This window comes from Crinia signifera, chromosome 11 (assembly GCF_055691185.1).
Source record: "Crinia signifera chromosome 11, ASM5569118v1, whole genome shotgun sequence".
NCBI classification, from domain to species: Eukaryota; Metazoa; Chordata; class Amphibia; order Anura; family Myobatrachidae; genus Crinia; species Crinia signifera.
The window spans coordinates 125,024,402-125,045,298 of NC_139227.1; the positions used below are offsets into that span (position 1 = coordinate 125,024,402).

At 47.7% G+C, this 20,897-nt stretch overlaps 2 protein-coding genes across 7 annotated transcripts in view; one reads left to right on the forward strand and one right to left on the reverse strand.

The window, feature by feature from the left end:
• C11H11orf58 (chromosome 11 C11orf58 homolog) overlaps positions 1-9,746 on the forward strand; it is a 10,356-nt gene extending 610 nt beyond the window's left edge. The window contains exons 2-5 of the mRNA XM_083164690.1: positions 4,187-4,270; positions 4,531-4,591; positions 8,219-8,328; positions 9,082-9,746. Coding sequence (XP_083020816.1) covers positions 4,187-4,270; positions 4,531-4,591; positions 8,219-8,328; positions 9,082-9,336 — 510 coding nt within the window. The 3' untranslated portion in view covers positions 9,337-9,746. The remainder of the gene's footprint in view (positions 1-4,186; positions 4,271-4,530; positions 4,592-8,218; positions 8,329-9,081) is intronic.
• An 8,293-nt stretch (positions 9,747-18,039) lies between these two features.
• The window catches only part of PLEKHA7 (pleckstrin homology domain containing A7), a 218,600-nt gene continuing 215,742 nt past the window's right edge, over positions 18,040-20,897 (reverse strand). For 5 of the 6 annotated variants that reach the window (XM_083164693.1, XM_083164692.1, XM_083164696.1 and 2 more), the window contains 2 exons: positions 19,755-19,863; positions 18,040-19,524 (listed from right to left, as the gene is read on the reverse strand). In XM_083164693.1, coding sequence (XP_083020819.1) covers positions 19,766-19,863 — 98 coding nt within the window. In that variant the 3' untranslated portion in view covers positions 18,040-19,524; positions 19,755-19,765. The remainder of the gene's footprint in view (positions 19,525-19,754; positions 19,864-20,897) is intronic. The other variant, XM_083164694.1, reaches the window with a different exon arrangement.

Consider the following 20,897-nt stretch of genomic DNA (forward strand, 5'->3'; position numbering starts at 1 on the left):
CCTGCACTGACCCTAGTACTGATACTCCTGCCTCCTCCTAGCACTGACCCTAGTACTGATACTCCTGCCTCCTCCTAGCACTGATACTCCTGCCCCGACCCCAGTACTGAAACACCTGCCCCATCCTGCACTGAACCTAGTACAGATACTCCTGCCCGTACTGATACTCCTGCCTCCTCCTAGTACTGATACTCCTGCACTGACCCTAGTACTGATACTCCTGCCCCGACCCCAGTACTGATACTCCTGCCTCCTCCTGCACTGACCCTAGTACTGATACTCCTGCCTCTTCCTAGTACTGATAACTCCTGCACTGACCCTAGCACTGATACTCCTGCCTCCTCCTGCACTGACCCTAGTACTGATACTCCTGCCTCCTCCTAGTACTGATACTCCTGCACTGACCCTAGCACTGATACTCCTGCCTCCTCCTGCACTGACCCTAGCACTGATACTCCTGCCTCCTCCTGCACTGACCCTAGCACTGATACTCCTGCCTCCTCCGACCTGCACTGACCCTAGCACTGATACTCCTGCCTCCTCCTGCACTGACCCTAGCACTGATACTCCTGCCTCCTCCTAGTACTGATACTCCTGCCTCCTCCTAGCACTGATACTCCTGCCTCCTCCTAGCACTGATACTCCTGCCTCCTCCTAGTACTGATACTCCTGCCTCCTCCTAGCACTGATACTCCTGCCCCGACCCCAGTACTGAAACACCTGCCTCCTCCTGCACTGACCCTAGTACTGACACTCCTGCCTCCTCCTAGCACTGATACTCCTGCCCCGACCCCAGTACTGAAACACCTGCCTCCTCCTGCACTGACCCTAGTACTGATACTCCTGCCTCCTCCCTCCTCTTGCACTGACCCTAGCATACTCCTGCCTCCCTCCTCCTAGCACTGATACTCCTGCCCCGATCCCAGTACTGATACTCCTGCCTCCTCCTGCACTGACCCCAGTACTGATACTCCTGCCCTGACCCCAGTACTGATACTCCTGCCTCCTCCTAGTACTGACCCTAGTACTGATACTCCTGCCTCCTCCTAGCACTGATACTCCTGCCCCGATCCCAGTACTGATACTCCTGCCTCCTCCTACACTGACCCCAGTACTGATAATCCTGCCCTGACCCCAGTACTGATACTCCTGCCTCCTCCTAGTACTGACCCTAGTACTTATACTCCTGCCCCGACCCTAGTACTGATACTCCTGCCCGTACTGATACTCCTGCCTCCTCCTAGTACTGATACTCCTGCACTGACCCTAGTACTGATACTCCTGCCTCCTCCTGCACTGACCCTAGCACTGATACTCCTGCCCCGATCCCAGTACTGATACTCCTGCCTCCTCCTGCACTGACCCCAGTACTGATACTCCTGCCTCCTCCTAGCACTGATACTCCTGCCTCCTCCTGCACTGACCCCAGTACTGATACTCCTGCCTCCTCCTAGAACTGACCCTAGTACTGATACTCCTGCCCCGACCCTAGTACTGATACTCCTGCCCGTACTGATACTCCTGCCTAAGCCTAGTACTGATACTCCTGCACTGACCCTAGTACTGATACTCCTGCCTCCTCCTAGCACTGAAACACCAGCCTCCTCCTGCACTGACCCCAGCACTGATACTCCTGCCTCCTCCTGCACTGACCCCAGTACTGATACACCTGCCTCCTCCTGCACTGACCCTAGTACTGATACACCTGCCTCCTCCTGCACTGACCCTAGTACTGACACTCCTGCCTCCTCCTAGCACTGAAACACCTGCCCTGACCCCAGTACTGAAACACCTGCCCCCTCCTGCACTGACCCTAGTACTGATACTCCTGCCTCCTCCTGCCCCGACCCAGTACTGAAACACCTGCCTCCTGCCCTGATACTACCGCCTCCTCCTGCACTGACCCTTGCACTGATACCCCTGCTTTCTCCTGCCCTGACCCCTGTACTGAAACACCTGCCCCCTCCTGCACGGACCCTAGTACTGATACTCCTGCCTCCTCCTGCACTGACCCAAGCACTGATACCCCTGCTTTCTCCTGCCCTGACCCCTATAGTGAAACACCTGCCCCCTCCTGCACGGACCCTAGTACTGATACTCCTGCCGCCTCCTGCACTGACCCTAGCACTGATACCGCTGCTGTCTCCTGCACTAACCCTAGTACTGATACTCCTGCCTCCTTCTCCACTGACCCTAGTACTGATACTCCTGCCTCATCCGGCACTGACCCTAGTGCTCCTGTCACTGCCTCATCCGGCACTGGCCCTAGTGCTCCTGTCACTGCCTCACTCGGCACTGGCCCTAGTGCTCCTGTCACTGCCTCACTCGGCACTGGCCCTAATGCTCCTGTCACTGCCTCACTCGGCACTGGCCCTAGTGCTCCTGTCACTGCCTCATCCGGCACTGGCCCTAGTGCTCCTGTCACTGCCTCATCCGGCACTGGCCCTAGTGCTCCTGTCACTGCCTCATCCGGCACTGGCCCTAGTGCTCCTGTCACTGCCTCATCCGGCACTGGCCCTAGTGCTCCTGTCACTGCCTCATCCGGCACTGGCCCTAGTGCTCCTGTCACTGCCTCATCCGGCACTGGCCCTAGTGCTCCTGTCACTGCCTCATCCGGCACTGGCCCTAGTGCTCCTGTCACTGCCTCATCCGGCACTGGCCCTAGTGCTCCTGTCACTGCCTCATCCGGCACTGGCCCTAGTGCTCCTGTCACTGCCTCATCCGGCACTGGCCCTAGTGCTCCTGTCACTGCCTCATCCGGCACTGGCCCTAGTGCTCCTGTCACTGCCTCATCCGGCACTGGCCCTAGTGCTCCTGTCACTGCCTCATCCGGCACTGGCCCTAGTGCTCCTGTCACTGCCTCATCCGGCACTGGCCCTAGTGCTCCTGTCACTGCCTCATCCGGCACTGGCCCTAGTGCTCCTGTCACTGCCTCATCCGGCACTGATACTCCTGCCCTGACCCCAGTACTGATACTCCTGCCTCCTTCTCCACTGACCCTAGTACTGATACTCTTGCCTCATCCGGCACTGGCCCTAGTGCTCCGTCACTCTTGCCTCATCCGGCACTGGCCCTAGTGCTCCTGTCACTGCCTCACTCGGCACTGGCCCTAGTGCTCCTGTCACTGCCTCACCCGTCACTGACCCTAGTGCTCCTGTCACTGCCTCACTCGGCACTGGCCCTAGTGCTCCTGTCACTGCCTCACTCTGCACTGGCCCTAGTGCTCCTGTCACTGCCTCACTCGGCACTGGCCCTAGTGCTCCTGTCACTGCCTCACCCGTCACTGACCCTAGTGCTCCTGTCACTGCCTCACTCGGCACTGGCCCTAGTGCTCCTGTCACTGCCTCACTCGGCACTGGTCCTAGTGCTCCTGTCACTGCCTCACTCGGCACTGGCCCTAGTGCTCCTGTCACTGCCTCACCCGGCACTGGCCCTAGTGCTCCTGTCACTGCCTCACCCGGCACTGGCCCTAGTGCTCCTGTCACTGCCTCACCCGGCACTGGCCCTAGTGCTCCTGTCACTGCCTCACCCGGCACTGGCCCTAGTGCTCCTGTCACTGCCTCATCCGGCACTGGCCCTAGTGCTCCTGTCACTGCCTCACCCGGCACTGGCCCTAGTGCTCCTGTCACTGCCTCATCCGGCACTGGCCCTAGTGCTCCTGTCACTGCCTCATCCGGCACTGGCCCTAGTGCTCCTGTCACTGCCTCATCCGGCACTGGCCCTAGTGCTCCTGTCACTGCCTCATCCGGCACTGGCCCTAGTGCTCCTGTTACTGCCCCATCTTACACTGACCATAGTAAAGGCAGTACAGGGTTTTGTCAGTGCTGTACCAAGAATATACATAGTAACTTTATAACTTGACATATTATTAGTACAATATAGTGTACATGGACATATCTAGGACAGATTGGTAGGAAGAGGACACACTATGGGTAGGGCAAGTAGTAATAATATACGGTTTCCTAGTGTTTGATATAACAATGAGTATGTTTCCGAAGCTGCCGTCAGATATTGGTTTTCTTTTAAATTGTAAATGTACTTTTCAAGCATTCACTCCCGTGTTCTGTGATGTTGCGCTATGTTGTGTATAACGTTCCCATCATTTATGCTACTAGTATGTCACACAACACAACGACAGCATAAATGTCGCCACAGGTGACAGTAACAGGATGTCTCTATATTACAGGCTGGAGGAAGCAGCTGGGAGCAGGCAGACCTGGGTGATCAGGAGCGGACACAGAAATTCCTCCGTCTCATGGGAGCCAGCAAGGTGGGAGATTACAGGATATGTTCCTATTTACTATAGAGCATAGTCTGTTATTCTGTGTATTCATGAATGTTCTTTTGTTGTGTATAGGTGATAATCCTGTTGTATAGGAGGTTTTTGTTTGGTCGCTTGTGTCTCTAATCTTGGTACATAAGGACACCAGCTAGCCCCCAGGGCAGACAACATCATTTAAAACTAAAGGAATATTTGAAATAAACTCTAATGAATGATTATCATCCTCACTTGTTAATTATTTTTTCCAGAAAGAACACACCGGGCGTCTGGTTATCGGCGACCACAAGTCCACGTCCCACTTCCGGTCAGGTGAGCGCCACCAGTGGTAGGGTTCAATCCCTGGAAGTATTTGTGAGTGTTAAGGCCCATACACACTGGGAGATTTTGATCTGAAAGCCGCTTAGTTTTGTCTTATGAGCTGGATTCAGCATGAAAACTGCCCAGTGTGTACTGCCCAGTGTGTAACGCTGATGTGCGCTCCCGCATCCTGTATTACCAGCAGGTGAGCGACAGGGTGGATGGCTTTCCATGGTGTCCTGCTATGGAGAGCTGTCCAACCCGGGGAAAATCGCTCAGTGTGTATGCATTGAGCAATTTTCATCCCAGTGATTTCCCCATCATCGCTCACCCCGTGTGTATGGATCTTTATTATATCGTGCACCCGCTAGCAAATGAATTACTTCGATGGTCGCTGACCATGAAATGATTTCTCCAGCCTTCGGAAACCCTTCAGACGGGTAAATGAAGCCTTGTTGGTACAGATGTCTGGAGACGGCTGTTTGTAGCTGACAGTCTCCTAAAGGGGTGTTTGTCCCAGATGTTTCTGCGGGGTATTGAGGCTGCTCCGATCACAGCTGTGGGTGGAGTGGTGTCCCAAGGTGGTGGGTAAGCAGCCCCTGCAACCAGCACTGACTAGCTTTGTTGCTAAGCAACTTTTTCAAGGTGATGTTGGTGGTTCCAGTGCTGGGGTTTAAATACCCCTAACCCTAAGTACAAAACGTTGTACACCTGTTACAGTGTTCATTACACAATCAACTTTGTATATAATTCAAAATCTAATATGAATATATCACATGAGCAGGAGACAATAGAGGGGCAGTGCTGTATATTTAAACCAAAAAAAAGAGTGTTACAAATACCTTAAATTTGTATAAACCTGTTGGTACTCCGTTTGTTGTGGTCATGTGACTTCCGGAAGCTCTGTGTTTCCTGTGAGTGGAACGCACAGAGCTTCCAAGTCAGTCTGAACCTGTGTTTACATGGGAAAGCCCATAAAACGGTGGGCGTTCCCATGGTCCGGCTGCTGCCCGCCCCTTCCTGCACAAATGCCTCAGCCACTGTGATGGTCGCCAAAGATGTTCGTACAGCAGCCCTGCACACGTGCAAATACACACATGTGCAGAGCCGCACAATCGGTCCCCAGGGGGAATATGACGGGGACCGATTGAACCAGAATCCGGCCCAAGAGCAATGACCACAGTCAGGAGAACCACTAATATCAGAGGGATTTTTCATGGACTGCTGCCCGTTTTTGGACTGGAGTGGGAGCTATTATACCACACAAGTTATATTGGCTGGTGTCCTATAATCTAGACCAGTGTTTTTCAACCAGTGTGCCGTGGCACACTAGTGTGCCTTGAGCTGTTCTGAAGTGTGCCCCCACATCTAGAGATGCCCAAACCCATTTACAGCCACCACCATTTCAAATGTTATTTACTGGTCTCTTCTTTTCATGTAAAGGGCCAATTTATTTTATTTTTGCTACCTGTGGGGATCATTGTGATTGTTTTTAATGTGGGGGCCAATAGGTTTTTTTTTTTTTTCCTGTGGTGGCCAATGTGTTTTGTCCTGTGGGGATCTTAGGTGTGCCTTGGCAATTTTAAAGTCCTATTTAGTGTGCCGCAAGGTAAAAAGGTTGAAAATCACTGATCTAGACCAACAGGTAGCCAAACCTGTCCTCAAGATCTACCAACGGTGCATGTTTTCCAGGCAACCTGTGGGTCTGTAGTAGGAATGAATGCAGCAAGTTTGAAAATGTGACAGTTAGTAATGACTGCACCTGTGCACCAGCTAGGTGATATGGGGAATGTGACAGTTAGTAATGACTGCACCTGTGCACCAGCTAGGCGATCTGGGGTATATGACAGTTAGTAATGACTGCACCTGTGCACCAGCTAGGTGATATGGGGAATGTGACAGTTAGTTATGACTACACCTGTGCACCAGCTAGGTGATCTGGGGAATGTTACAGTAATGACTGCACCTGTGCACCAGCTAGGTGATCTTGGGAATGTGACAGTTAGTAATGACTGCACCTGTGCACCAGCTAGGTGATCTGGGGAATGTGACAGGTAGTAATGACTGCACCTGTGCACCAGCTAGGTGATCTGGGGAATGTGACAGGTAGTAATGACTACAGCTGTGCACCAGCTAGATGATCTGGGGAATGTGACAGTTAGTAATGACTGCACCTGTGCACCAGCTAGGAAGTCTGGGGAATGTGACAGTTAGTAATGACTGCACCTGTGCACCAGCTAGGTGATCTGGGGAATGTGACAGGTAGTAATGACTGCACCTGTGCACCAGCTAGGTGATCTGGGGAATGTGACAGTTAGTAATGACTGCACCTGTGCACCAGCTAGGTGATCTGGGGAATGTGACAGTTAGTAATGACTGCACCTGTGCACCAGCTAGGTGATCTGGGGAATGTGACAGTTAGTAATGACTGCACCTGTGCACCAGCTAGGTGATCTGGGGAATGTGACAGGTAGTAATGACTACAGCTGTGCACCAGCTAGGTGATCTGGGGAATGTGTCAGGTAGTAATGACTGCACCTGTGCACCAGCTAGGTGATCTGGGGAATGTGACAGTAATGACTACACCTGTGCACCAGCTAGGTGACCTGGGGAATGTGACAGTTAGTAATGACTACAGCTGTGCACCAGCTAGGTGACCTGGGGAATGTGACAGTTAGTAATGACTACAGCTGTGCACCAGCTAGGAGGTCTGGGGAATGTGACAGTTAGTAATGACTGCACCTGTGCACCAGCTAGGTGATCTGGGGAATGTGACAGTTAGTAATGACTGCACCTGTGCACCAGCTAGGTGACCTGGGGAATGTGACAGTTAGTAATGACTGCACCTGTGCACCAGCTAGGTGATATGGGGAATGTGACAGTTAGTAATGACTACAGCTGTGCACCAGCTAGGTGATCTGGGGAATGTGACAGTTAGTAATGACTACAGCTGTGCACCAGCTAGGAGGTCTGGGGAATGTGACAGTTAGTAATGACTGCACCTGTGCACCAGCTAGGTGATCTGGGGAATGTGACAGTTAGTAATGACTACACCTGTGCACCAGCTAGGTGACCTGGGGAATGTGACAGTTAGTAATGACTGCACCTGTGCACCAGCTAGGTGATATGGGGAATGTGACAGGTAGTAATGACTGCACCTGTGCACCAGCTGGATGATCTGGGGAATGTGACAGGTAGTAATGACTGCACCTGTGCACCAGCTGGATGATCTGGGGAATGTGACAGTTAGTAATGACTACAGCTGTGCACCAGCTAGGTGATCTGGGGAATGTGACAGTTAGTAATGACTACAGCTGTGCACCAGCTAGGTGATTTGGAAAACATGGACCGTTGGTAGATCTTTAAGACCGGTTTGGCCACCCCTGATCTAGAGTAAGTTCAGTTAAATGGATTAGCGGAAGTCACCTGTCGTAGTATTGGGAGCAGTTACTAGGAGTAATAGGTGGGTCATGGTAGTTTAGGGCAGTAACAGAAGCAGGTGGTAATATGTGTATCACAGGTAGCCTGGGGCAGTAACACGGAGGATGGTTCAGTAGGTTGATCATGGAAGTCTGGGGCAGTAACACGGGGGGGGGGTCAGTCTGAAAGGCGTTTAACACTGGTCTGCATGTCACTTAGGTGCCGAGGATCGGAAGATGAATGATGAGCTCGAGTATCAGTTCCATCAGAGTATGGATAGTACATTGTCTGGAAGGAACCGGCGCCATTGCGGGCTCGGATTCAGCGAGGTAATAACCAGCATGTTAGGTTATTGTACCCGCAGATATGTTCTATAAGGTAATGATAATGCTGTGTAAATGCCGGGAGCTGTCATAGGCTGATCTCTGATGAGACTATATCTGTACTCTAGGGGGCGCTGTCCGTGTATACAGACATTGTTGACCGGTCTGTGTATTACTTGTGTATCACAAACCAGTTCTAAAGTGAAGCTTTGCATTCAGTATTTGGGTGTGAATCTGTGAGATTCTGATGTATCTTATATTAAGCACTAAAAAGATATAAACACGAGTGTGATAAACATCCAGCCAATCAGCTCCTAACTGCCATGTTATAGGCTGTTTAAAAATGACAATTAGGTGCTGATTGGATGGACATTTTTCACCATCACTTTAATCTCTTTTTAAGGATTAATACGTCTGCCCCCAAATCCTGATTTCTCTTCTCTACAGTTTATTTTCATTATGGCTGTTCCCCCTCTCCCAACCTTCTAAGTGCCTAACCCAAAGTCCCAAATCTACTCTCTCCAAAATCCCCCACCCCCTTCCCAGGCTGGCAGCTACCACATACTTGCCGATCCGCATCCGGATTAATTTTGAGGATCCTTTGCTGGCAGCTGTTTGATCATTATTTTCATGGGTTCTTGAGTAAAATCTGAAAAATTGATTATTTTATATTATGGAATAAAATCTGCTAATACTATCTGGAATAATATGTATATATAGTTGTGAGTGACTAAACAAGTGTTCATTTCTCTGTGCCAGTGCAATAGCCCCGAGGACCAGCAAGCAGCTCCGCCTGTAAATGCCCCCGGAGACGAGAGTCCGTCTGACTCGAGCCCCAGTGACAGCTCTGACAGTGAGGACCAATCTGATGATGAGACAAACGTCAGTGACAAAACCAGTACAAAGAACAGCGAGCCGGAGAAGAACATCAAACCAGAGAAGAACAGTGAACCAGAGAAGAAACCACCTAAGTGCAACTACAAGATGCAGTTTGTTAAATCCACCACCTCTTAATGCAGTGTGTGTGTGTTCTGGGAAATTACAGTTGAAGTGCCCCCAACATGCCATGTTTTTAGGATTTCCTTAATCGCAGGTGAAGGATTCTAAACCTAAACGTTCCTACAGATGTGACCTGTTTAGCAGAGGGCAGATAAACTGCTCTATAGCCCTACGGACCTGTTGATACTGTTAGAGTTTTGGGAAGATTGGGCTCTAGCTGGAGGGTGGAATATCTGCGCCTGGGCTACGTCGGAATCCATGCATGAGACATGGTCATACTTTAATTTGGGGGTGAATAAAGATCCACTGTGTCTTCTTTTAAAACTTCAAGCTGTTACGCTGTATAAACTTTTTTTTTTCCCCTGTGGTCAATTTACTTGGATATTTTGTTGCTTTTCTTTATGATAAATTATACTTTTACCTTTTGTGTGAGAAGCTCTATATTGTCTAATGGGTGTTATTGCGGGATCCTGGTATTCAGCCCATACTGCTAAATCTCTGCATCGGAGGAATTATTCCTAATGATGACCGCAGTCTGGATAGCTGTAGGTGATTTCGGTCTCCATGAAATTGTGTCATTCCCTCTGCTGTTTCCTGATCTCCAGAAAAAGGGGTTTTACTGTAAAAACTTGTATTTGGGGCAGATAGTGTGTGTATATAATCCTGTGCCCGGAAAGCAGGTGCCCGCTCATCAGGAAGGGTGAGTTAGTCTGACATCACCGTTTAGTAGTGCAGAAGTTAGATTGTGAGAGACTTGCAGTCTCCTTGTTAACCACTGACTTGTATAGATTGGTAGATTTGCACATAAATGCCAATAAACAGGCGATGTCATAGGAACACCACTTCCCCATTGCCTAAGATGATGTATATTTTGTGAGGGGAAAAGCCCTCCAAGACTTTATTTTCTTACTGGAACAGAATAAGACGGAATAATGTATTTTACGTTCTTGAGTTATGTATGGAACATTTGTGCGGATAAGACACCAGCAATGCTGACATAAACTCCTGTAAATAATATATGTTTAATCTGCGAGATTTGAGGTTATGCGGGGGGGGGGGGGGGGGGGGAACACAACCTTTTTGATTGGTGAGGCTAAGGTATAATTTCATTCTGGTGCTCCTGATTTGCTGACTATTGCCCCTTCATGGGCAGATGGATTTACTCACACCACCTACCCCATGGCAGAGATGTCTATATACACATTTATGTGAAAAGCTGCATAGAGAATACTATGGAGATTGCAGATTTCTTCTAATACAATATTAAGTGGCCCATATACTGTTTAAGGTTTAGACTTATAGCATTTGTTATTGCTGTTAGCCGCGCAATAAGAAATGTATCTTAGCCCAGATAAAACTCACAAGCAGGGACCTGCGCTCTGATAGGATCGTATCAAGGATCACTACTCTGTGTGCTGCAGACCTACTGTGCATGCAGGGTCATTAGACTGAGCATGCGCCAGTGCCTGTTACTGGGGGAGGGATCTGGACAATCCCTCTCCTGGTAAATTGTGTTACATGTAGCCTATAGGCTACAATAGCTGATGTTATCACTGTTTGCTGTGGGAATTGGAATAATTGCAGCAGATATCTTTCCTATCTGCTGCATAACCTCTGATACTTCTTACATTTGAATGGCATCCTGATTATAAGGGTTATGTCCCATAAAATGTGTTTAATAAACGTGCTCCAACTATAATGTGTGAGTGATTTTATGTAGAAGGCGGAGAGTTAGGATCTGCATCTAACTCCCACCCCGTCTTAGGCTGCCTGCAGGGGGTGGGGATGCTGTAAGCGAAGAGAGTGAAACGGTGGGTGGTCAGCCGGGCAGAGGGCTGGTCCCAGAGGAGGAGCCACACCAGGTTATTAGCCACATAGTCTAGTGGTTGGAGCTGGGGGGAGGAAGATCCTGATGGCAGATGTAGAAGAACTCTGGTTAGGGAGGAGGTGGAGCAGCTGGAAAGGGGATGATCTCAGGCCGGACACTACCCACCGTAACCGAAGATGGCGGCTGCACTGTGACCCAAGTCCATGATATCATTACCCCAGTACAGTATAGCTGTATAAAATCAGGAATTTAACATGACTGATAATGTCCTATAGGGTCACATGATCTATATAGCACCCAAGTGCTAATGTGTAATCACACCTTGGTGGTAATAGACATGTAGTAAGTAATATCTCAACGCAATGTTCCCGGAATTAGCATTTACATTGGTAATTCTGGGACTTATGCAAAAACTTTTTGCGGTGATACAGCCAGAGACAATATGAGGCAAATCAAACTAATTGCTGTAGATTGTTGTTTTATTCGGAGCCTCTGAGCACTTTTAGTCCTCATTCCTAAATGCTGGGGCCACCTCGAGGAGGAGCTGATTTAAGGGGGGTGTAGTTGGAACACACTATGGCCAATAAAGAGCACGATCACTACACGACCCAGTGCTGATCATGTGGTGGTACATCTAGGACACTGCCCTGGGGTCATGGTGTCTGCCCACACTAAGGATTATGGTAGTCACAAACACAATGTCAATTCAAGGGCGTTGCTGAAAGGTTTAGCCAGCATAGAATCATCCAGCACAACCTCTGCCCTATTCCGAGAGCCTATGTAGCTGGTCTCGGGTTAGCAAGATATCTGGAAAGCTCTAAATTCTTAATTTCATACCCACAGCATTTACAAGGAACTCCCCTGGATCCCATGAGGTGGGGAACAAATATTTGCACCTTTTTGACCTATACCATGTGGAGTCCACGATCTGAAGGAAGACGAAGATACTGACTGATGAGGAAATTTGCTTCCCTGGTCACATGATCCTATGGGTTTGTGTTATGGCAATAAAATTCTTTATGGCCTCACCTCATAGTGACATAGGCGAGTGCACTGCTGCGACGTTATTCAGATCTTATCACTTTAGGTGCGTCTCTTCACTCTAGTACATAAAATGTAGAAGGGGCCAAGATCTCCAAGAAAAGACCCTGCAAGCTTAAAATGTAACCTCTCCCCAACCCTGCAGCTGATGGTCTAGCCTTCAGCCAATCCTGAATGCCCGCCCCAGGTGACGTTCTGTCCACTCAAAAATCAAATGAGTGACTGACATTAGATAGATGGATGAACTGATTGGACAGGCTGGAGGAAGGCTTGTTCAACCTGAAATTGCAGTGGAATTATTTTTATGCCCCTTTCCTAATTTCTATGTTTGCAAATCTTACAATTTGATCATTTCATATTTATTTAAAATCCTACATAAGTATAATTGCACGATGTGTATGTGTGTCTATATATGGATGTTCCACAATAACTCTCGAGGCTTCAAACTTTACACACTACCATATCATCTTAAGAGATGATCTAAATTCGAAAATGGATTAAATTGAACGAGCCCTTAAGGATGCTGTCATAAGGGTCCATGCTATTTCTGATATGCTTGTCTCAAAGATTAAGCCATGCACGTGTAAGTACACACGGCCGGTACAGTGAAACTGCGAATGGCTCATTAAATCAGTTCCTTTGAACCATAACTGATCATGCATTGTGATAGGTCGTTGGAAAGCTTAAGGTGCCCACAGACGCTACAATTGTACTGTGCTATGCGTTTTTGACTGTACAATGGTTCTATACAATTTTTCTTCCAGCTTGCTATGAGATGTGCACTTGGATGCATGTGATGAACCCATGTTTGTAATGTTAAATTTCAGATGTAGTCTAAAAAGTACGTGCAGCGCGTACTTTTTTAGACATACAATATCGGGCTCCAGGGAACATAAACACCATCCAATAATTGTACATAAGATGCAATTTGTGCTTAAAAAGTACAAAACGTATTCGATAATTGTAGCGTCTGTGGGCACCTTTATGACTTCTTGAATACAACACAATAAACAGACTCTTAAGTGGACCCTTAAATGCCTATCAGGGCATTAAATGAAAAACAGGCATTTTTTCAGAATTGCTGTAAATCAGTAACAGTGGAGGGGTTTTGAGCATGAATTGCCCAGAGTCCACACTGTAACCCATACTAACCTACCTGACCCTCTCCATGCGGGAGAAAATGCTCTGTTCCTGGGCTTCCCTGGTAATGTAGGATTGCCATCACCTGTCGTGACACCTTTCTTATCAGTTACCTAGCTCCCCACAGGTGCTGGCAATCATACATTATCCATACCTCCCAGCATGCCCCTCTCCAGGAGAACACAATGCTCTGTTCCTGGGCTTCCCTGGTAATGTAGGATTTCCAGCACCTGTGGTGACACCTTTCTTATCAGTTACCCAGCTCCCCACAGGTGCTGACAATCATACATTATCCATACCTCCCAGCATGCCCCTCTCCAGGATGACACAATGCTCTGCTCCTGGGCTTCCCTGGTAATGTATGATTGCCAGCACCTGTGGTGACACCTTTCTTATCAGTTACCTAGCTCCCCACAGGTGCTGGCAATCATACATTATCCATACCTCCCAGCATGCCCCTCTCCAGGAGGACACAATGCTCTGTTCCTGGACTTCCCTGGTAATGTATGATTGCCATCACCTGTGGTGACACCTTTCTTATCAGTTACCTAGCTCCCCACAGGTGCTGGCAATCCTACATTATCCATACCTCCCAGCATGCCCCTCTCCATGCGGGAGAAAATGCTCTGTTCCTGGGCTTCCCTGGTAATGTAGGATTGCCATCACCTGTCGTGACACCTTTCTTATCAGTTACCTAGCTCCCCACAGGTGCTGGCAATCATACATTATCCATACCTCCCAGCATGCCCCTCTCCAGGAGAACACAATGCTCTGCTCCTGGACTTCCCTGGTAATGTAGGATTGCCAGCACCTGTGGTGACACCTTTCTTATCAGTTACCCAGCTCCCCACAGGTGCTGACAATCATACATTATCCATACCTCCCAGCATGCCCCTCTCCAGGATGACACAATGCTCTGCTCCTGGGCTTCCCTGGTAATGTATGATTGCCAGCACCTGTGGTGACACCTTTCTTATCAGTTATCTAGCTCCCCACAGGTGCTGGCAATCCTACATTATCCATACCTCCCAGCATGCCCCTCTCCAGGAGGACACAATGCTCTGTTCCTGGGCTTCCCTGGTAATGTATGATTGCCAGCACCTGTGGTGACACCTTTCTTATCAGTTACCTAGCTCCCCACAGGTGCTGGCAATCCTACATTATCCATACCTCCCAGCATGCCCCTCTCCTGGAGGAGACAATGCTCTGTTCCTGGGCTTCCCTGGTAATGTATGATTGCCAGCACCTGTGGTGGCACCGTTCTTATCAGTTACCCAGCTCCCCACAGGTGCTGGCAATCATACATTAGCCATACCTCCCAGCATGCCCCTCTCCAGGAGGACACAATGCTCTGTTCCTGGGCTTCCCTGGTAATGTATGATTGCCAGCACCTGTGGTGACACCGTTCTTATCAGTTACCCAGCTCCCTACAGGTGCTGGCAATCATACATTATCCATACCTCCCAGCATGCCCCTCTCCAGGAGGACACAATGCTCTGTTCCTGGGCTTCCCTGGTAATGTATGATTGCTAGCACCTGTGGTGACACCTTTCTTATCAGTTACCTAGCTCCCCACAGGTGCTGGCAATCCTACATTATCCATACCTCCCAGCATGCCCCTCTCCAGGAGAACACAATTCTCTGTTCCTGGACTTCCCTGGTAATGTATGATTGCCATCACCTGTGGTCAAACACCTTTACCTAGCTCCCCACAGGTGCTGGCAATCATACAGTACCAGGGAAGTCTAGAAACAGAGCATTTTCTCCCACATGTAGAGGGGGTCAGGTAGGCAAGTATGCTGTAACCCCTTATGGATACAGAACACAGTGGCAATCCAGATAACGAGTGTGATATGGCTGTTGGTGTGTAAACCTTGTACAATAATTCTGGTAACTGCCGGTATTAGGTGTCACTAGGCTTCTGCGATGGAAGTACAACAAAGGATCCACTAGCCCAGGGGTAGCCAACTCCACGAGAGCTACCAACAGTTAACGTTTTCCATGTCTCCCCACAGACTCACAAATGAAGTAGTTAGCTCCACCTGTGGATGAGTGCACCTGTGTACCTGTGAGGTGAGCTAGAAAACGTTAACTGTTGGTAACTCTCGAGGACTGGAGTTGGCTACCACTGCACTAGCCCAAGCTCCTAACAAACACTGAACATTCTTTGCAGTCATTCTCTGACCACTGCGTAGTATAAAAATCATGGATTTTCTGTTCAGTAGAAAAGAGTCCCAAATAAAACTCCAGATCCAGTTGCCTGGGAATCCAACCCGGGAAACTTCCAGAATGGACCCAGATTAGGGGCAGTGTAAACAGGTAACCCGAGTCATTCGACCAGGGACCCATTTACAGCATGCAGAGAACCTATAACCCCCAAAAGGCAGTATCCCATGGGAGGTTGGGTGACGTAGCAACCGCTGTGTCCCCTGATATGCAGACAGAAAGCGGTGCTCCGATATGGTGCTACCAAAGTGCTGTGGGTCAACTTCAATAAACAGGGCCACTCCCCACTGGTCCTTATCTGCTGATGTCATCTCCAAGCTCCAGTGGTTGTGACCTGCTGATGTCATCTCCTAACTCTGGCCTAAAGAAACTGCATCCGTGTGCAGTGTAAATGGCACTGACCCAGGAATATCCTGGATCAGCACCACAGTGGGAAATGGGTATAAGAGAACTTAAGCTGCATCAGCAACAACAGATAATACAATCCCACAAGCCAGGGCACCAGTACTTAGCGGAGTCCCGACAAGTGTGGTGTACAGCGACGGAGGAGATACAGATAACTTTCCAAGTGCCCAGTCTGTTGGATCCACCACTGGCAAAGAAACCCTCACCGCAGCAACTAATCAACACAAAATCCGACTCGCCCCTTCGGGGTGCACAGTATCAGGACCAAGCAGCAGCTTACCCCCTTATTGAACATTTTATTTAGAATTCTGCAATTTACAAGCTCTTTACATCTTGCTTCCACGCGGCTGCCTACCTGTATCGTAACATTCAAAGTACGGTTATCACACAGAATGTCTCAACAGGAAAGTATTAAAAATGCCCTTTGCAATTTTTTTGTTGGCTTTGAACTTAAGAAATAAGTGAAGAAGTTTCCGCGGAAAGTTCATCTCAGTCGATTTAGTTCTGCAACGCAGACACCTTTCCACATAATAGAGAAAAAATGCAAAAGGGTCAAAACCAATCAATATGCCGGTTCAAACAGAATCGGAGTCACTGTGATGTACGTTCATTTTCAGGCTGTCTTTGTACTCTGCCACTAGGAAAAGAGAGACGCTTTCTTCTAGCAATAAAAGCCAGAGACTGCCGGCGAGATGAGCGCTACGGACTGACGGCGCCTCTTATCGAGTGTTTATCCAACATCTATTGCAAAGGCCGAGACCAACTGAAAAGGATTACATAACTTAATCCACCCTATTAAGGCTGACCACTGAAATAGGGCGACATGGCTAATGTCAACAGGGTCCAAAGGTCGACATGAGTTTTTCACTTTTTTGTGCCAACCTGTGTCGACAGGCAGTATTTCATGCCCTGCCATCCACTACGGTGTGGTAGGAGAATAAAACAGTGTACCCGAAGCATGGTAAGTCATGCGAGGGGACGCGGTACACTTAGACAGTGTCTATGTCGACTTAGTCAACATTTGGGACAAAAACCGTGAAAAACTCATGCTGACATTTTTGACTGTCCATGTTCCCATTGTCGACTATCAGTGGTGGATGGAATGCACAACATTAATGCGGGCGACCGTATCACTCATACCCACCGGGAGATGGTCTATCAAGGAAACTACAAACATGAGTGTGTCCTATGACTAGTCGACACCAGAAGGTCGACGGTAAGGCCATTGGTGTATATGTGTCATGCATTTAGACCAGTGGTTCCCAACCTTGGTCCTCAAGTACCCCAACAGTGCACTTTTTACAGATCACTCAGCAGGTGCACTTATTATTTAGACACATTTTAAAAGATCACAGGTGGAGCTAATTATGTCACTTGTGATTCTGTGCGGAGACCTGCAAAAAGTGCACTGTTGGGGGTACTTGAGGACCATGGTTGGGTACCCTGGTCCTCAAGTTTAGACTAACAGGTTTAAAAGATCAACATTAATGATAACGAAACACATCAACTTTTTTTTTTGTACTTATTTTAACCTAATTCTAACAATCAACAAAAAAAAGTTGACCTTTTGACCATGTTGAGAGAAATATCTATGTCCGCTGTTCACCACTGTCCATCTTCTAACTACACACATGGCTAATGTAGACCAGTTATCCGAATCCCATTCTACAAAATCTGAATAGGATTGCTCACGATCATGGACCGGCAACTTAAAGGGTTAACCCTGCCGGAATCGCTTTCATTTAAAATTCCAACCTGTCGGGTTCATTATCCAGCAGTTTAGAAAGTTAAAATGCAAATACAGTAGCCGTCAAAGTGCGGCGAGTACAAAAAGCTCAAATCAGAAGCAGGCTCTCATTTTACTTACCTTTAACAGATATAAAGCAATTACTTACTGGTTGCCGCCATTCATGGTTTGAATTTTGTACCTGGTTTCAAACCTTTTGAGCTTCGCAGACAAAATGAGCAGAATCTCAGACAGATTCTTTCACCCAGTTGCGGAATTGGACATTGACATTCGCATGGAAAAGGGTGAGGGTTTATTTTTTGTTTTGTTTTTTATATTTTCTTTTATTCAACAATTTTTTTTTTGTACAAAGTCAAAAATAAAGGCAATCTAATTTTGGCAAAACTTTATAATCGTGATAACGGCAGTTCAGAGTTAGTTAAAAAATAGACAACTTCTAAATATATATATATTTATAGATACGGAATATTTACTTATAGATTACTTCCTCAGGTTATAGAAAATAAAATCTGTATCAATTAAAACCAATTTAGCATTCAATCACTCGTCACTGTAGGTGTAAAACCCCAAAAAACAAGGTTATTAAGTATTCTGCAAACCACTGCAAACCGGGGCAAGCACCTTTCCCATCTGCCCCTTACCAGAGAGGAAGCAGAAACAGAGCGTACCGCTTTTAGAAACCGCAGCGGATGTCACGTTTATTTACGTGTTGCATAATTCGTTAGCGTCCTGTGGATTGAGGCCTTGATCGCAGGGCCCAACACTCGACCTTTCCCTATGAAATGTTAAAATTGCTCCAATGAACATTTGTAAAACTATAGAGATTTCTTCTGCGATTCTCAGAACAGACTTTTGTGACCATTCTTTTCAATGGATCTCTTTTGTCTAGTTAAAAAAAAACAATAAAATTTCCTTCTTAAAACAACGTACTTGCCTCGTCGGCAGTGGTGAACCCGCTATAATTATAGGTAGATTATTCCTGCATAAAATGTTCCTTCAATCTGGCCTCTTACTTGGACTTCTGGAACTATCTGGAAACCTTCTTTTGGAGAATCAAACCAGACTTGAAGATTTAGTATAAAAACAGTGTTACGGACTATAAATATTTGATTATGGTTAAATACCTGATGTGAAAAGAAAAATAAATGACATTTTCAGTGCTGGTCTCCACATTACCATCCCATGAAGAGGGCTGATCTATAAATCTGTGTTACCCCCCCCCCCCCCCGCACACACCTGTGTAATCTCTGGGGTGAATATTGAAAGATCGGCCTCAGAGAGAACAATCTCCTGATACAACGTAGACCTGTATTCCTCGGTTTGTCGGACGGCACAGTGATACAAATCCTGCACCTAAAATACCAGGGACATTACAGGACCTGTTGGACTTTTGCTTCTCTACGTATTCACTGTGCTAGAGTAGATATGTTATAATCCATAGAGGCTTTAGAACGATATCCTCAATAAGTACCGATTCACATGGATGCCGTCCACCTCGATGTTATCGCCCTCTCCTGCTGGATTTGTGCCTGAGAAAAGTGATGAATGGACCACGTAGGTAGTATTAGCGAACAGTGTCCAAGTGTTTCTTCTGATCCCAGCATTGTCATTTTGCCAAGATTGTATAAATATATATACACGCACACACAAATACACACACTCATGGACTGCGGTCAGATGTTGGACGCAGCAGGCGGAGCTCGCTGGTTGGTGGAGTTTCTACGCACAATTCCTTCTAAGGCGAAAATCAGGTAACAATATCTGCGTAAAGGGCGTTTTCTCCGTTTCCACAGTTAATGGTCATTTACAGCGTGGGCTGGGGGGGAAAAAATAAATGAAAACAAAGCAGAAAATTCAGGAGAGAAGAAGAATAGACAACAGGAAATAACAGACTAATGTCCAGCATACAACCAATAGTGCACGGCCCCGTATACGTGTTCACATACATGTTCAACCACTGACATGCAGGGAGGAGACATCAAGCAATGCAATGTACTCAACACCACGCACAATACCCAGCATGCAGCACGGCACATCTCATCTTACGTGCCGCTCGCTCAGACAATTGTGTAGTATAATCCGTTGCTTATTTGGGGGACAGGTGCCTTAAGTGCGGGCAGATGGGGAGAGTTACACTGTGAGACCGGCCGCCCAGCTGCAAGGGACCATATAAATTATACAGCAGGTGAGTTTTCCATGTAGATTAACAATAAAGTCATACAACCCTTGTTCAACCTTCCGACACAAGCATTAGGTCGACAGTCAAAAGGTTGACATGGGCTTTTCATGTTATTTTGAGCAGACATGTGCCGACAGGCGGTATTTCATGCTCTACCATCCACTAGGGTGTGGAGGGAGAATAAAATAGTGTTCCAGGCGTAGCGAGGGGATGCAGATACGGTGTCCATGTCAACTGTGTCGACATTTGGGATAAAAACCCCATGTCGACTTTTTGACTGTCAACCTTCCCCACGTCGACCTAGACCCATGTTGACATTTTCAGGGTGTCAGCCTAAGGTCCATCGACCCAATGTATGTTGACCTTCCTGTTTAAATTTACAAAGCGCCTCAAGGGTTCCATGGGACAGATGGGAAAGAGCCAGAAACAAGTTACAAAGTACAGATTGATACAAATGTCCAACTTTATAGAACCACATAGTTATGACGAGACGGCAGAGGACTTGGAGGAAAGAGTTTGCAATCTAAAGGTGGGTACACACGGAACGATTGGATACACTTGACAAAAGATTTGTCTATGATCTTCCTGCATGCAGGAAAGATCATAGACCATCGTTAACGATTCACGGGTACGCGCATCGTTAACGATGCACGGAACGATTTAAACGATTGGTCGTTCCCATCGATCGGGAACGCCCACATCGGGCTTCAAATCTATCCGTGTATACCCAGCTAAACATTAATACATTCATTTTGGCATTAGAACTTTGACCATGATGCTTTAGCATTCGGTTTATAATGATAATGCAGACAAGGATATTGGGGCAGATGTATTAACCCCTTGAGTGGTATGACCGGGCTCAGATGCGTTGCCGCAGCGGGTTGTCCCAGAAAATTTCCAGGCATACCACAAGTATGAAATAGGTGCGCGCCAGTGGTGTTCAGGTGTGCACCACTGGCGCAGCACCTCTAGAGAGCCCCCCCCAGTCAGTTTCCGAACCCTCCCTCCCA